Source organism: Diceros bicornis, chromosome 11 (genome assembly GCF_020826845.1).
Source record: "Diceros bicornis minor isolate mBicDic1 chromosome 11, mDicBic1.mat.cur, whole genome shotgun sequence".
Lineage (NCBI taxonomy): Eukaryota > Metazoa > Chordata > Mammalia > Perissodactyla > Rhinocerotidae > Diceros > Diceros bicornis.
The window spans coordinates 51,938,963-51,956,875 of record NC_080750.1 but is presented as its reverse complement, the minus strand read 5'-3'; the positions used below and the strand labels follow the sequence as shown (position 1 = coordinate 51,956,875).

Here is a 17,913-nt window from a genome sequence, read left to right as displayed (position 1 = left end):
CCGCGTCTACGGCCATGCTGAGGCCGAGTCCCACATACAGCAACTAGAAGGATGTGCAGCTATGACATACAACTATCTACTGGGGGGAAAAAATAAGTAAAATCTTTAAAAAAAAAAAAATTCCCATGGAAATGCCTGAAGCTATCTGCTGGCAGACAGCTTACTGTCCAACATCCTTCTGAGTAATCTTGATGTCAAGTGTGCCCGATGAAAGTCATGTGAGTTAGAATGTTTAGCTGTACCTAAGGTAGACCACTGGTGGGTGTCGTATGTTATTAAAGGAGACTTAAATAGATGTAAAGGCATACTATATTCGTAGATTGGGCAACTCAATAAAGGTGTCAATTTTCTCCAATTTGATTTATAACTTCAATGCAATTTCAAATAAAATCTCTATGGTTATGATGTTTAGTTTGGCAAGCTGATTCTAAAAGTTACATGGGGGCCGGCCCCGTGGCTTAGCAGTTAAGTGTGCGCACTCTGCTGCTGGCGGCCTGGGTTCGGATCCTGGGTGCGCACCAACACACTGCTTCTCTAGCCATGCTGAGGCCGTGTCCCACATACAGCAACTAGAAGGATGTGTAGCTATGACATACAACTATCTACTGGGGCTTTGGGGGAAAAAATAAATAAGTAAAATTATAAAAGTTACATGGAATAGGCCAAGAGTTGTCATCTCATCTGAAGAAGAGATGATGAAAATTGTCACCAGGTATCAAGAATGAGAGCTATAATATTTGAGTGCAGTTTTGGCCTGAGGATAGACCAATAGACAAGTAGAACAGATTAGATATCAGATCCAGGTGGCATTGCAAATCAGTTGGAGAAATGATGGACTTCTCAATACATAGTGTTGTAACCATCAGTTATTTATACATTGTATATAATTAAATACATAGGCAGGCCCCATCCTATTCCCAAACACAGAATCAACTCCAAGTAAATGACAAAAACGTTTAGAAACACATATAGAATATTTTAATGGCTTTGGTGTAGGGGAGGATTTCTTAAACAAGAATCCAAACCTCAAATGACTGATAAAATCAACTATACCAAATTTAAGAACTTCTGCTCAAGACACCACAGTAAGATAGTGAGATAAACTTGGAGAAGATATCTGTAGTGAACATAACTGCTATAGGACTAGAATCCAGAAAATATAAAGAGCTCTTATAAACCCATGAGACAAACAGACTAAAATAAAAACAAGGAAAAAAAATAAGAACAGGTATTTTACAGAAGAGAAACAGAAATGCTTATTAAACCTATGAAAATATATTCTATTAGAAATCACGGATACAATTAAAACCAGAGATAACATTTAACATCTTGCAAATTAGTAAAAAATTTAAAAAATAAAGTACCGTTGATGCAGAGCAATAAGAAATTTGTACACCGTGGATGGAAGTGTAAATTGGCACAGACTTTGGAAAATAATTTGAAATTATCCAATAAAGGTGAAGGTCCAGCAACTCCCTCTCTAAAGAAACCAGATGTATAACTTTCATAGCAGCTGTTTGTGAAAGTCTCAGATTGAGTACCCATCAGAAGTAGAATAAAAACAAAGTACAGCCTTAAGCAAAAGCATGATGAATCTCATGAACATAATGTTGAAGGAAAAAAATACAAGACACAGAATAATTCAGTATCAACTTTATGTAAAATTAAACAACATGTGGAACTGAACAACATATTGTTTAGGGATACAAATATACATGGCAAAAGGTTAGGAAAACAATGGAATACCAAACTAAGATTAGTGGTGGGAACTAGCTAGGACCAGGAAGTGAAGAGGCTGGGGTTGAAGAGCACAAAGGGAACTTCAAAGGTGAAGTTAATGTTCTATTAATTTGGGTCATGGATACATGGGTGTTTTCTTTTTCACTGTGCTCTACACTTTAAATATTTTATTAAAAGTATAAATATGCATTCACTGTACATTATTTGCAAAAGTTAGATATAACCTAAATAAACATCCATCAGTGGGGAAATGGTTAGATAATATTAAATTGACAGTATTAAACAAAAATTATTTTATGTGAAGACTGAGAGCTATCAAAGTTAGGTAATAAAGGTAATAAGAGAAAAAAGTAGAGAAATTAAGTGAGGAAATGTGAGCAGTAAAATGAGGGGTAAAACCAGTCATAAAACACGTTAAGAACCAATATTGTGCTGGAGGTCCTAGTCAAGGCAATCAGACAAGAAAAAGGACCTAGATTGTAAAAGAAGTAAAAATGTCTTTATTTGCAGATGACACGATCATTTCTGCAGAAAATCCAATGGACTCTACTTAGGGATAAATCTGACAGAAGATGTTAAAGACATGTCTATTGAAAACTACAAAATATTGGAGGGAAGTCAAAGACCCAAATAAATGAGCTCATGGATTAGATGCCTCAATATCGGCAAAATGTCAATTCTCCCCAAACTGATCTAAAGATTCAGCAGTCTTTTTTGTTGATGTAAGTTCTTCTAAATTTTACATATCTGTGATCTACTGAAAGACGTGATTCCCCGAACAGAGTAAGCCTAAGGAGAAAAACACACAACTAAATCAACCAGGATTCCCAGAAGACAGGTCAGTTCCCAACATGAGGTGAAGGATGGCAGCTCAACAGAGCTGGAGGGTATGTTGGCCAACTGGGAACAGAGGGAAGATTATCTATTGATTGTGTGTATATACATAAGTATATGGTGTCTGTATGTGGTGGGGACACTACCTCATTTTCCAGAGTACTAAGTCAAGACTGATAAAGACACACACAGAGTAAAAACAACAAAACATGTTACTGAGAAACATTGAGGTAAACAGATGAAAGCTGAAAGTGGCTACCTTTACAGAGCAGGTGGTCCTGGAGTGGTCATGAATGCCTTTAATAAAGGCTTATTCTTTTTTAAGCATATTTTTAAAATCTTGGAATCTCTAAAGCACTTTCCAATTGGATCCCATAATTTATCTGTAAGTAGGCATTATAACCACATTCTTCAGGAGCTGCTGAAACTGAGATAAAAACCATTCTGATTGTTTAAAGGGAAAACTAAAAACAGACATTGTTGAGACTAGATTCACTGGCTTAGTTTTGTCCACTAACTGAAAAGAAAAAGAAACAATTAAGAGTCTTACAATAGCTCAGCATTCAGAATCTGTTATTGTACAGATTTTAAGAGGTTTTGAATCAGTTCCAGTATAGAAATAAGGCCAAAGTGCTCCTGTAAAATAATCATTAAAAATATAGAGAAGAGATCTATCATTCAAATTGTAAAAGGAAACTTCACCCAACTCACAGTCTAAAAAAATGCCGATCTTACTAGGTATTACTTTTGGCAGAAGATTAATTTTTTTAGGACCCAATGCAACATAATTACTCTGACTACATCGCCCAATACCCCATAATCCATCCTGTACTAACATCGGTTGATTCAGACTCCTCCTCCTCCTCCTCCTGGGAAGAGAGTCTTTACAGACACCCATGATCCATTCAGGCTTGTCTTTCACTTCTACCTCCCAATACTGCCTGCCAGAATTAAATCCCTCAGAACCCAGAACAGCTGGGCAGAGATAAAATCTCCTTGGGTTATGAGGTAAGTTTTGCATTGTATTTCCATATTGCACAGTTTTTCTATCTTCTGAGACAATAAGTTTACGATGTGCTGTTTCAGGATCAAGAATTACATCCACTTGAAATTGCTTGATAATTTTGTTTAGGCCAGAATATTGTGGAGGAAGACAATAACCATACTCCTTTAATTGGAATGAAAAAGGTTCAGGGGACTTTAAGGTTTTATATCTATGGTACATACGTTTAACATCTGTCAGTAATCCCAGTTCTGATTTCACATATTTGCTCTCTATCTCCTTTAATAGACATTTTAATGTAGAAACATGATCTGAAAATTTTGTTAGGTTTTCATTTAGTTTTTTTAAAATATCCACTTCTTCATCTTGTAATTGCTGAAGAACAGTCTCTCGCTCATTTTGAAGAAACAACGTAAGTTGCTCAAATTCAGACTTTATTTCTTCTCTCCTATATTCTACCTTCTTCTTTAGTTCCAATGATTTTCTGGTTTGCATAGTTATCACTTTTTCAACCTGCTCCACTCTCTCCTTCCAGGGCTCAATGCAACACTCCAATCTTTTCTTATGATAGGGGGCAGCCTTCTCTATGGGCCAAACATAGTGATTCCGGTGATCAGTGGAGAAACTGCATCGTGGACATAAAACCTCTAGATCTTTCTGACAGAAAAAGGTCAAAACCTGATTGTGCTTTTCACATACAAGCTTCTCTTCCTGCCTCTTCCTCTTGCTTCTTCTTATCTGGAGTAACTTAGCAATTTCAGTCAAATTGCCCAGTTGGAGATTGCTCGTGAATTTCCTTTCTGGACAGCAAAATCGGCAAAAAGGGCAAGGGAAAGTATCATTTAGATCCTTCCAGAACATATTGATGCAGGAGAGACAGAAGTTATGCCCACAGCTGATGGTCACTGGGTCTTTCAAGTAGTCCAGACAGATGGGACAGCTAGCCCCTGCTTGGAGGTCTGCCAGGGCTGTCACAAACTCCATTGAGCCGTGAACAAAGGTGATGGGTAAGATAATGGGTCCTTTAGATAATGTGTCCTGGCTCTCTAGTGCTCAAGACTCAATAAGCAGTGGATATCCTCCCCCAGACCTCGCAAACTGAACAGCTTTGTTTCACTGGCTTGGTATATTGATGGCAGCCTCTACTAACTTGTTTATCCCTCTGTCCCTTAGCTCCAGAGTCTATTGCCAAAAACACATCACAGGCTGCAGTCTATTGCATATGAGAACACGTGAGCTGGGCTGCTGCTCTTTCCTCTCGATGTGAAGTCAAGCTTAGTGGCTTTCTTGTTCAAAAATGTAGCCTTAGGTCCAAGACAAGGAATCCTTCCTATGGGTGAGAAAAGATATTAAGTTAAAAATATAATTCCACAATCACCAGTGTATTGAAACATTCACACAAGAATCATCAATGAATGCTAAAATCATTGGGTGGACATTCTTGGAAAAACAAGAATTCATAATTGTAGAGATTCACCCCACACATTTCTTATTAATCAAAACAACAACAAAAATATGGGACAAACTGACTTTATGTACTTCCTGATATGATGCAATGGTAAGCACACAACATTGCCTATAAAATATTCTTCCAAAAATATTTCATCTCAATCTAATCATGAGAAAACGATGAATCTAACTTAGACTCTGTGCAATCTACAAGATAACTGGAATGCATTCTTCGAAAATGTAAATGTCATGAAAAACCAAAAAAAAAAAAAGTTCTAGATTTAAGACTAAAGAAATATGACAAACAAATGCAATATGTAATCCCAGACTCAATCTGGGATCTTAAAATTAAAAGATAAACAAGTAAAAGAACCTTTTTGGGGGCAAATGTGAGAATTTTAGTATGGATTGTATAATGTATCAGTATTAAATTGTGTTTATAAGTAAAGTAAAGTAAAAAGTACTTATAAGTAAAAAGTAAAATGTCGTTGTTCTTAGGAGTATACTTCGTATACTGAAGTATGCGAAGGAACCATCTTGATGGTTGCAACTTACATTCAGAAGGTTCAATAATTTAAAAATGTATATATAAACAGAGAAAAAGGATATAGCAAAAGTATAACAACTCGTGAATATAGGCAAAAGGTATATCTATGTTCATTGCACATACTTTCAATTTTTCTGTACATTTGAAAATTTTATTTTTTATTTTATTTATTTATTTATTTATTTTTTTTTTTGTGAGGAGGACCAGCCCTGAGCTAACATCCAATGCCAATCCTCCTCTTTTTTGCTGAGGAAAACTGGCCCTGGGCTAACATCCATGCCCATCTTCCTCTACTTTATACGGGATGCCGCCACAGCATGGCTTAACAAGCGGTGCGTCAGTGCATGCCCAGGATCCGAAGCAGCGAACCCCAGGCCGCCGCAGCGGAGCACGCGCACTTAACCGCTTGCACCACCAGGCCAGCCCCTGAAAATTTCAAAATAAAAAGTTAGGGGGAAAATTTCCTGGCTTGTTTTCAAGATGCCCACCTACATCCAATTTTAAGAAAATCAAATTCCTCCAAGCTTGCAAGCCACCTAATCCTCAATACAGTATTCTTTCCCTTCTCCCCACATGAACAGACACTTTCTCATCTTTTCCTCTTCCACTCTCCTTCCTCATAACCCAAAGACAGGGAAAATACTAATATAAGCATGGTTTTGACATATGAAATTGGCTTTGTCTTGGTGACCTAGACCTAGTTCTTTTGCTACCCCGACTTTCTCTTCCTACCAGCAGAATAGGAAAAATGCAGTACAGGCATACCTCAGAGATACTGTTCAGTTCCAGACCACTGCTATAAAGCGAGTATCACAACAAAGCAATTCACACCAATTTTTTGGTTTCCCAGTGCATATACAAGTAATGTTTACACTATACTGTAGTCTATTAAGTGTGCCAATAGCATTATGTATTAAAAAAATGTACATACCTTAATTAAAAAAATACTTTATTGCTAAAAAATGCTAACCATCACCTGAACCTTCAGTGAGTCAAAATCTGTTTGCTCTTGTAAAAAATGCAGTATCGGTGAAGTGCAATAAAACGAGGTACACCTTGGAGATATTGCAGTGGTCTGTTGCAGACCACTGCAATAAAGCGAATGTTGCAATAAAGTGATTCATATGAATGTTTTGGTTTCCCAGCACACATAAAAGTTATGTTAATTACACTATACTGTAGTCTATTAAGTGTGCAACAGCATTATGTCTGAAAAAACAATGTACCTAATTAAAAACTATTTTATGGTTAGGGCCGGCCGGGTGGCACAGTGGTTAAGTGCGCGCACTCCACTTCAGCGGCCTGGGGTTCGCAGGTTTGGATCCCAGGTGCACACTGACGCACTGCTTGTTGAGCCATGCTGTGGCGGCGTCCCATATAGAGGAAGATGGGCATAGATGTTAGCCCAGGGCCAATCTTCCTCAGCAAAAAGAGGAGGATTGGCATCAGATGTTAGCTCAGGGCTGGTCTTCCTCACCAAAAAAAAAAAATTATTTTATTGCTAAAAAATGCTAAACATCACCTGAGCCTTCAGTGAGTCAATCTTTTTCCTGGTGGAGGGTCTTGCCTTGATGTTTATGGCTGCTGACTATCAGTGTGGTGACTACTGAAGGTTGGGGTGCCTGTGGCAATTTGTTAAAATAAAACAGTGAAGTTTGCCGCATCAACTGACTCTTCCTTTCATGAACAATTTCTCTGTAGCATGCAATGCTTTTTGATAGCATTTTACCCACGGTAGAACTTCTGTAAAAATTGGAGTCAATCCTCTCAAACCCTGCCGCTGCTTTATCAACTAAGTTTATACAGTATTCTAAATCCTTTGTTGTCATTTTAACAATCTTCACCAGGAGTAGATTCCATCTCAAGAAACCACTTTCTTTGCTTGTCCATAAGAAAGAACTCCTCATCTGTTCAAGTTTTATGAGATTACAGCAATTCAGTGATATCTTCAGGATCTACTTCTAATTCTAGTTCTCTTGCTATTTTCACACTGGCAGTACCTTCATCCACTGAAGTCTGGATCCCCTCAAAGTCATCCATGAGGGTTGGAATCAACTTCTTCCAAACTCCTATTAATGTTGAAATTTTGACCTCTTCCTGTTAAACACCAATGTTCTTAATGGCTTCTAGAATGGTGACTCCTTTCCAGAAGGTTTTGAATTTACTTTGCCCAAATTCATCAGAGGACTCACTATCTATGGCAGCTATAGCCTTATGATATGTATTTCTTAAATAAGACCTGCAAGTTGAAATTAGTCCTTGATTCAAGGGCTACAGAATGAATGTCATGTTAGCAGGCATGAAAACAACATTCATTTCATTGTACATCTCTATCAGAGCTCTTGGGTGACCAAGCGCATTGTCAATGAGCAGTAATATCTTGAAAAGAATCTTTTCTTCTGAGCAGTAGGTCTCAACAGTGGGCTTAAAGTATTCAGTAAACCATATTGCAAACAGATGTGCTATCAACCAGGCTTTGTTATTCCATTTCTAAAGCACAGGTTAGATTTAGCACAATTCTTAAGGGCTCTAGGATTTTGGGAATGGTAAATGAGCATTGGCTTCAACTTCAAGTCACTAGCTGCATTAGCCCCTGACAAGAGTCAGCCTGTCCTCTGAAGCCAGGCATTGACTTCTCCTCTCTAGCTATGAAAGTTCTAGATGGCATTTTCTTCCAATAGAAGGCTGTTGCATCTACATTGAAAATCTGTTGTTAGGGGCCGGCCCAGTGGCATAGTGGTTAAATTCATACGCTCCACTTCAGCAGCCTGGGGTTCGCCAGTTCGGATCCTGGGCATGGACCTACACACAGCTCATCAAGCCATGCTGAGGCAGCATCCCACATAGAGCAACAAGAAGGATGTACAACTATGACATAATAACTGTCTACTGGGGCTTTGGTGACTAAAAAGATAAAAAAAAAAAAAGGAGGAAGATTGGCAATAGATGTTAGCTCAGGGCCAATCTTCCTCAAAAAAGAAAAAAGAAAAGAAAATCTGTTGTTTAGTTTACCCATCTTCATTAATTATCTTAGCTAGACCTTCTAGATAACTTGCTGCAGCTTCTACACCAACACTTGTTGCTTTAACTTGCATTTTTATGTCATGGAGATGGCTTCTTTCCTTGAACCTCATGAACCAACCTCTGCTACCTCCAAATTTTTCTTCTGCACCTTCCTCACTGTCTCTCAGCCTCCAAAGCATTCAAAGGAATTAGGGCCTTGCTCTGGATTAAGCTTTGGCTCAAGTGAATGTTGTAGCTGGTTTGCTTTTCTATCCAGACCACTAAAACTTTCTCCATATCAGCAATAAAGCTGTTTGTCTTTCTCATCATTTGTGTGTTCACTGAGTAGCACTTTTAATTTCCTTCAAGAATTTTTCCTTTGCATTCACAACTTGGCTGTTTGGCACAAGAGGCCTAGCTTTTGGCCTATCTTGCCTTTCGACAAGCCTCCCTCACCAAGCTTAATCATTTCTAGCTTTTGATTTAAAGTGAGAGATGTGTGACTCTTCCTTTCACTCGAACACTTAGAGACCACTGTAGGGTTATTAATTGGCCTAATTTCAATACTGTTGTGTCTCAGGGCATAGGGAGGCCCGAGGAGAGGGAGAGAGACAGGGGAATGGCCAGTTGGTGGAGCAGTCAGAACACACACATTTATCGATTAAGTTCGCCATCTTATATGGGCGCAGTTCATGGTGCCCCAAAACAATTACAATAGTAACAAAGATCAGCGATCACAGATCCCCATAACAAATACAATAATAAAAAAGTTTGAAATATTGCCAGAATTATCAAAATATGATACAGAGACATGAAGTGAGCAAATGCTGTTACAAAAATGGTGCTGACAGACTTTCTTACGCAGGGGTGCCACAAACCGTCAATTTGTAAAAACATAGTATCTGCGAAGCGTAATAAAATGACGAATGCCTGTATGGCCCACACTGCATTTGTTTATTAGTTCTCTTAAATACCTTTCAATCTAGAACAATGTCTCCTGCCTCCACCTTTGTGCTGTAGACTATCCCAAGTTTTACATTTGCCTATTGCTTCTTGATATAATTTAACTTATCCCTCAAACCTTCACTTTTTTTTTTTTGGTGAGGAAGACTAGCCCTGAGCTAACATTCGATGCCAATCTTCCTCTTTTTCACTGAGGAAGACTAGCCCTGGGCTAACATCCGTGCCCATCTTCCTCTACTTTATACAGGACACTGCCATAGCATGGTTTGACAAGCAGTGTGTTGGTGTGTGCCCGGGATCCAAACCTGTGAACCCCGGGCCACTGAAGCAGAGTGTGCACACTTAACCGCTGAGCCACCTGGCCGGCCCCTCAAGCCTTCACTTGTTAAACTGATTAAATCTTTCCTCTCATTTAAACCGATCAATAACCTACCATAAGTCAGGACAAAGGGCTCCACTCTTAGCGTACCATTCAGAGCCCTTCCTTCATATCTCATCATCTTCATCTTCATCTGGCTACGGTCCCCTAAAGCACTTGTCCTTTAATTTTTTTTTCAACAGAGATGTCATGCTCTCCTTCCTCTACACAAACCCCTCACTGCTTAGATTACCCTTTCCTCACTTCTTTCTTAGGACTAAATTTTGTTCCTTTGGGAGACTCAGCCCAAGAGAAATGTTCTCGAGGATGGTTTATTATGTGTCATGCACTAAGCTAAGGATCTTTCATACAGTCATTGATTCAATTAAACTCTCAGAACAACTCTTTAAGTAGGAAGATATTATCCTCAATTAGAGCTGTAAAAGCTGAGTCTACAATAATTTGAATACACCTATACAACATTACATTACTTGGCATAACCACGGGCATGATACATCACTAAGCTGTACTGCCCTTTCTTCATACTACCACAAGATTCTATGCATCCCTCTATATCTACTTCGAAGCATCTTATATTTTTCATATTTGATATGTTCACATTTATTCATATTTGCTAACATATTGCAAAATTTTTTAAGGAAAAAAACAGGCTTTTACTGATTCCAGCACTATAACAGTGAAAACAGATATAGCACAAATTGAGAGGTAACAATCCCTGACAGAACTAGGTTTTCATCCAACTCTGCCACTTACCGAGTTATATGTCCTTGGCCAAATTAATTTCTCTGAGCTTCAGTTTTCTTTTCACTAATAGAGAAATAATACTATCTCACAATGTAATCATTAAATGAGAAATAACATAAGGTACATGTCACAGTGTCTGGCATTCAACACATGTACAATAGAAAGTATTGTAGGACTATCTTGTAAAATCTCAAAAGCTCTTAGAAATATAGCCAAATCTACATACTTATTTTATACATGTTACACTTTATTATATATTCCATATATGTGTATCTTTACTTACATATAAAAGCACTGATATTTAACCTAAAAGCTGGTATGTCTTGTATAGTGGCTAAATCCTCAATGACCAGTAAAGGCATTAACTTCCACGAGGCTCACTGTAATGGTATAATGCAGGAAATTTTCCTACACTAATTTTGGAGGTACAGGAGAGAAGTTTCAGAATTTTCCAATACACCTTTAATTTTATGTTAAAATACATTCAACTTGTAGTAAATTCCAACAACACAGAAGTACATAAAATAAAGCATATAGTCTTTTCCAAGCCACTCTCCCTACCTGACCACACTGTGTGTCATGATAGCTACTGACTAAAGCTTCAGTGAGTTCCAGTCCTTGCTTAATAGTTTCTAGGCTAAGAAAGATGGGGAGTGCATGCGATTGGGGGTGAGGTTGCATAGTGGCCAGAGATTAGAAAACTGAGGCTGAAGGAAGTTTTAAGAACTTTGCCCAATGTTACACAGCTAGTAAATGGCAGGGCAATGTAAACTAAATGAGAAGAAAACAATATACTTTTAAGAAAGTCTGTACAAAAAAAGGACTCTAGTACAGTGCTAGGAAGATAATAGGCACTCACTAGGTATCATTGTGCCCCCCCTCTCCCAAGCACACAACACAAATCAGTTTTCCCTGCTTTTCAGAATCAAGCCAGTAAGACCATGGAGTGAACAGAACCAGCTTCCTAGGCATTGCCTACCACCCTAGTTCAAACTACCCAAGTCTCTCCTTTAGATTACACTATAAGCCCTCTTTCTCCTCCAACACACAACGGTGCCTCCAATCAATTCCCTAACTCTGTAGCTAAATTGATCTTTTCAAATACAAATATAATCCTTTTCTCTTCCAACTTAAAACAGTCCACTGGTTCTTTATTAAAGAAAGGAGTTTTCAAACCTTAGCTTGCATAATTACCTGTAGGTCTTGATAAAAGATGGCTGGGTCACAGCCCGGGTTTCCGATTCAGTTGGTGGTGTATTTCTGATTCAGTTCAGCTGTATTTCTAAGAAGTTCCCAGGTGACTGCCAGCTTCAAGACGATACCTTGTGAAGCACTGCTTTAAGGAAAACAAAGTTTAGGGGCCCGCCCTGTGGTGCAATGGTTACGTGCGAGCGCTCTGCTGCCGCAGCCCGGGGTTTGCATATTGGCATCCTGGGCGCGCACCAATGCACCGCTTGTCAAGCCATGCTGCGGCGGCGTCCCATATAAAGGAGAGGAAGATGGGCACGGATGTTAGCCCAGGGCCAGTCTTCCTCAGCAAAAATAAATAAATAAATAAAAATACGGAAAACAAAGTTTAAAAGACCAGCAAGATCCCGTCCTAGCCTGTTCACCTAACTCCCCATCAAATCATAGTTGTGATTTGATTTTACAATGATTTTTGCAATTCCTTAGCTCATGTGTTCAACTCCCCCGCTAGACTGTAAACTTCTCCGTGGTTATGTGTCTCTAGTTTATTCTTGTCTTGGGCATATAGTGGGTGCTCAAAAAGTATTTAATGACTAAGTAGAACCTGAGGTAGATTCCTAGCTTTCAGTCTCAACCCGTCATAATTGATGATCCTTAACACACCTGAGCCTAAACCGGCTCACCTGTCAAGTCGAAATGATAACTCTTCACTGTAAAATCTTTACGAGGATGCTTAAATCGGCCAGAAGGTATAGGCTATGTAGCTCAGTGGGTTCTCAAATGGTGGCTACCACTCCACTCCCTTAATCTCTCACCTTCCCCGCTCCATCCCCTCCTTTCCCTACCAAACACAGTAATTCTTCGGGGATAATGAATGTAGCAATTCCCAAATCGTCGTTCAGATCAAAATCTTCTTAAAAATTTAATTAACGCAGGCCCCCTACCCCCATTCTGCATCCACAGGTCTGGCCAGGAAGCTGTAGTTTTCACAAGATCTTTGCCAAAGAGAGACTGAGGATGAGGAGATCCACTCGTGTTCAAGCTGCAACCCGGAGGTCTGGCGCACAGCGTCCAGCTCAGCAACCCTTTGCTCAGGACAGCCCCGCTTGGCCCAGTTCTGGAACCCTCCCAGTTTACCTGGAACACACGGCTCGGCTCCTCTCAGACCTGAGACTGCAGATACCTCAGAGCCTGGTTCAGCAAAGCACAGGAGACTCCACACCTGAGGGGGCGGGTTCCACGTTAGAGGCGCACACTCAGCCTGCTCCGTGATTGGTGGGTCCCCCGGAAGTGGGCAGGTAATGGGTCTGCGCATGCTCAATAACCCTGACGGAGGAGGAGAGCGGGAAGAGATTCTGAGAGTAGCTGGGGGCATTTCCCTCAGTGATTAGGTCATTGTTGTCTTCAACTAATCATGTAATTTCCAGTGGCAACCTTTTCAGATCTTACTCGTTTTATTCCTGTGAGTAACTTGAGGATCGAAGTAAGGTGGCAGGTTAGTTTTAAAAGCGTCACCACCACACCCTCCTCCTCTCAGACACTATGAATGGAAAGCTTTGTGGCGGAGCTGCTTCTCTTACTCTAGGGTTGTACGTCAGGAGATAGTAAAACCTTGAAACAAAAGAGGAACAGTCGCCTCGATGGAGCAGTTTGCATCTCTATGGGTGAGGGGGTGGGTCTGTCCCACCCTGTAGAATTGTGCCCCACCTCGACTCAGGCTCACCGAGGTCTTCTGAGGAAGTGACATTTAAGGTGAAATTTGAGGGGTGAAATTGAGTTATTGAACAAATTCGAGGGTAAAAGTCTTCAAGGCTGAAAGAAGAGCCAATGAGAAGGCTCTGAGCTCTAGAGATCTTGGTACAGGAGGGCCTGAAAGAGGTTGGTTTGGCTGGCACCTCAAGGGGAGATAGGGAGGAGGAAGTAGAAAAGATGAAACGTGGTCTCTGTGAGGCTGACCAGATAGGCAAGAATCGCTGCTGCAAGACCTTCAAGCGAAGTTGAGTCTTTTGGTCTTTATCAAGTGCAAAGGAAAGCCAGTGAAGCATTGTAAGCCATTAACATGATATAATAAAAATTTGAATTTTGCAAGGATGACTAGCTACAATCCAGGAAGCAGATCTTTGGGTGCATTTAAGAGATCCAACAACTGGTGCGTGGTGGGCAGTTAAATAAGAGGTGTGAATTAGAGGATCCTCAACAGATGTTCAAATTGTGGTTTCTAAACCTTGTGAATTGCTGGTGGCGACAGCTTCCTCTCTTTTTGTTTGTTCTTTTACGGTGGACTGAGTATGTGGTTTTGATGTAAACATTATAACATACAAAATATGAGTCGTTCCTTATCACAGTTTATGATGTAAAAAATTGCTTAGGACAGGAACCCCATCAGTATGACACCGAATCCTGAAAGGCTGGCCATGCTTTGTAGGGTAAGGCACAACTCAACAGGATGGGGCCAGCCTACCTGCTAGATGCTAATTAACCTAAAGAGTTGATTGTTATGTATTGGATTCTTCCCCTGGACCCATTGCTTTTCAGAATTATTATCACTTTCTTCTCAACAAGAATACTTCAGATGCAATCTGGCTTTCACCCTTACTCCTCCTGTATAAGAGCTGAAGCTGTTCCAAGTTTATCAGTGATCTAGTTTCTCAGCCAAGGAATATTTTTCATGCCTGCTACTCTCTGATATGCTTTGTAGTCTTGGTCTCTGGTTGTTCCATCTTGTTTAGCAAGTTTTTCTTCCTCCCCCTGCCCTTCATGCACATATGTAAAGGCATGCAAGGGCACATGACAATATGTATATGTATGGGCACATACCCATGTCTATGTGCTTCTGCATGTATAGAAGAAGCTAAAGAGTGGTAGTTAAGGCCTGGCTTTGGAAGCAGGCTCCCAGGAGTTCAAATCCAAGCTTTGCCCTCTTCTACTTTGTGTGACCTTTGGCAGTTTATCTTTTTTGCCTGTTTTTTCATCTAGTAAAAAAAGAAGAGGGGGGCAATAATAGTAGAACTTACCTCTTAGAGTTGTGACTAGTAAATGAGTTTTCATGAGTTAAATCACTTAGAACAGTGTCTAGCTTGGTAAATATAAGTATAAAAAACCCCTCAAATATATATGTGTGTGTATGTGTTATATATATATATATAACATATATACATTATCTATAAATTTCTTTAAAAATGCCTGTTTCTGTTTCCCTCTGAGAGCAGAAGTGACATTTAGAAGGAGCAGGTGTAAATGTCCCGTTTTGTTTTATATCACTTTTTTTTTAAAAAAACAAAACAACCTAAAATCTATGTATTTTTTTGCCATTTGTAAATAACTTTTGAAGAGAAAAAGTCAAGCTCTTGTGATACAATTAGTTTTAGAATAGTTTGAAATATTCTGCTTAAATATGATGAAAAACAAAAGAAGGAAGAATTTTATTTATGTGGGTACTTTTTTCTCTTAAAAAATAGTTAAAGCAACCAGAATAATTTTCAAGTTTCCTTGAAAGAGGAAGAGAGAAAGAAATTCAACTTTGTTGAATTAAGTATAAGTCATCCATACAGAGAGATACACAGGTCTCTGGCTAAGTCAGCTGAAGTGGTGATCACTACGCTGATCTGCCTCCAAGAGGGGGCATAAATCTAAGGACCAGAAAATCTTAATTTTTCAGCTGCAGGTCAGGAAACTACTTTTTTTATTCCATTATAAAATATGTGGCTTTAATAAATAAATTAAAATTCCTCTTATATTCTAGTGCTTAAGAGCACATTTTGGAAGGCACTTGGATTTGTATTCCAACTGTAGCAGTTTACTAGCTGGGTGATTTTAGGTTACTCTCACTTTCTAAGTCCCTGTTTCCTCTCTAAAAATGGGCAAAATAATACTTAATCCCATAGCGTTATTGGGAAACCACTTTTCAGAGGCTGAACGCATTCTTTCCTTCCTCCTTCTTTCCTGCCTTACTTTCCAACAAGTGCACTTTAATTAAACAAAGCAAAAACCTAAATAATAATGATAAAAGAGGCTTAGACTCTCTAAAAAACAGAACTCTAAAAATCACAATATGGAGAATAATATTCCACAGTCTCATCAGAGGGAAGAGTGTCTTAACAGAAAACACCTTGGTTTTTTGCCAAATTGCAAGTTTAAAACTTTTTCATTTTTCAAAGCTAATATTAGTTAGATTTTACCAAATGCTGAAGAATTGGAAATATTTTTGTTTTGGTTTACTTGTAGTATTTGAACATTTCATGACACTTATGGCTCAGTCTGTATAAGTCAGATTTAGTTAAGCATAACTATTTGAGTTATGAAACACAACCGCTTTGCCTACAACTCACTGGAGAAGAAAATAGGGTGGAAACTGAATGCTAACACATCCTCCCAGGAAATGTTACATTAAAAATAGAAAAACTGAGAAATGGCTACATATCAAAATATCCTTTACTCTTGCCCATTACCAAGTTAAAAACTTTGAGGAATGTTATATGGCCACTTACGTAGCAAGTGCCACAAACAGTTGATATCGGGTATTATGAGAACTTGCAAAACATACAGTATTGTAATAATCCTAGAAGTGTAGAGTCGGGAGATGCTATAGGTAGTTCTTGTGGATTCTTAGTGTACAATCAGATGACGAACTTTCAGGTGAGGCTAATAGGACTTTTCTGCAGAGCAGTTGACAGGGGCCAGTCTCAAATCATCAGCTTAACTTCCTCTTGCCAAGACTCATTGGAATCCAATCATATGATATTATAGTAGGATGAGCTTAGATGTAAAAAGAAGTCAGGGCTACAATCCAATGCGCTTTCCATGAACATTCTGGCCAGATGGAAACCAAGAGTGGAAAATGGGATATTGATCTAGAGTTTAGGGAGTGAGGTCGCTTTGGGAAGTGAAAACAAAGGGAAGAAACAAAGGGCTGGAACTCAGGCTCCAATATGCTAAAACAAGGGATTTGAATTACTCATTTTTTCCTTTTGCCTCAGGCTCTAACATGGCTCAGCCCATGCAGTCTTTATCTAAAAATTTGATATTTTGTTCATGCATGTTTGGATGGGTTAATTTTTATTTTTTTCAAAAATAGGTGTTAACATATTACTTATCTTGATTACTGAGGCTTTGGGCACAGCCTTAAATTCTGTGCCCTCTTATTCTACTCCTGGCCCTGTTAAGGAGAGTAAAAATGGTGCAGAAATGGGACCAAAGACCTCACTGATTTCACAGCGTTTGGAAGGAACTGAGCCAAGAAAGAAGGAATCAACATTTACAACTCTTCTTTGGTCCACTGCTCTCCATCTGCTCCACTTCACTGACTCACCCCATGGCCCCGAATTGAGGTGGACCATTACTTCTGATCCCTGTCACCATCTTGATTAAACTATATAAAATCTCTTTTCCTTTGTGTTCTGAAAATGTTAGAAATTACAAAGAACTTTTAATAGAAAAAAAACAAACACCAAATCATAGAGAAGGTTAAGTTTAAAGTACACAAATTTGACACTCCTCTAATTTCTCCTTCCACCTCCCCAGTGAATAAAATATGGCTCCATTGTCATGGACTTGTTCAGGTATGCCACTTTCAGCATACATGCCACTGGTTGTCAAGTTTTTATAGATTTTGATAATCTTAAATTAAGTAAAAGATCTGCAGTGGCTGGGAATATATCAAGGCTGTTCAGTCTTTTTCTTTCTTTCTTTCTTTTTTTTTTTTGGTGAGGAAGATTAGCGCTGAGCTAAGATCCGATACCAATCCTCCTCTTTTTGCTGAGAAAGATTGGCCCTGGGCTAACATCTGTGCCCATCTTCCTCTACTTCATATGGGACGCCGCCACAGCATGGCTTGACAAGCAGTGTGTTGGTCCATGCCCGGGATCCAAACCTGGGAACCCCAGGCCGCTGAAGCAGAGCACGTGCACTTAACTGCTGTGCCATTGGGTGGCCCCAAGGCTGTTCAGTCTTAAATGCCTCATTTGAAAGGAACAAACAATGGAAATAGAGACAAGCATCAGGAACATTTCTTCCATGCTGTGTTCAACACTCTGAACATTCCTTATGCAAAGGACAACTAGACAC

At 39.3% G+C, this 17,913-nt stretch overlaps 1 protein-coding gene across 3 annotated transcripts; it reads right to left on the bottom strand.

Annotated features, from left to right (window-relative positions):
• Positions 1 to 1,221: 1,221 nt before the first annotated feature.
• LOC131411444 (tripartite motif-containing protein 60-like) lies at positions 1,222 to 14,903 on the bottom strand. Of its 3 annotated transcripts, XM_058550305.1 has the most exons (4): positions 12,988 to 14,903; positions 11,857 to 11,995; positions 10,672 to 10,725; positions 1,222 to 4,907 (listed from the first exon to the last, which is right to left on the bottom strand). In XM_058550305.1, exon 4 carries the CDS (start codon positions 4,559 to 4,561, stop codon positions 3,131 to 3,133), a length of 1,431 nt encoding a protein of 476 aa, XP_058406288.1. In that variant the 5' UTR covers positions 4,562 to 4,907; positions 10,672 to 10,725; positions 11,857 to 11,995; positions 12,988 to 14,903; the 3' UTR covers positions 1,222 to 3,130. The 3 variants fall into 3 exon arrangements, with proteins under 3 accessions (XP_058406288.1, XP_058406289.1, XP_058406287.1); XM_058550306.1 differs by lacking the exon at positions 10,672 to 10,725 and having other exon boundaries at positions 11,857 to 11,998; XM_058550304.1 differs by lacking the exon at positions 10,672 to 10,725.
• Positions 14,904 to 17,913: the final 3,010 nt, after the last annotated feature.

What these genes read in the sequence shown, in the direction of transcription:
- LOC131411444 (XM_058550306.1), bottom strand. Translation starts at nt 4,561, where the DNA reads ATGGAGTTTGTGACAGCCCTGGCAGACCTCCAAGCAGGGGCTAGCTGT.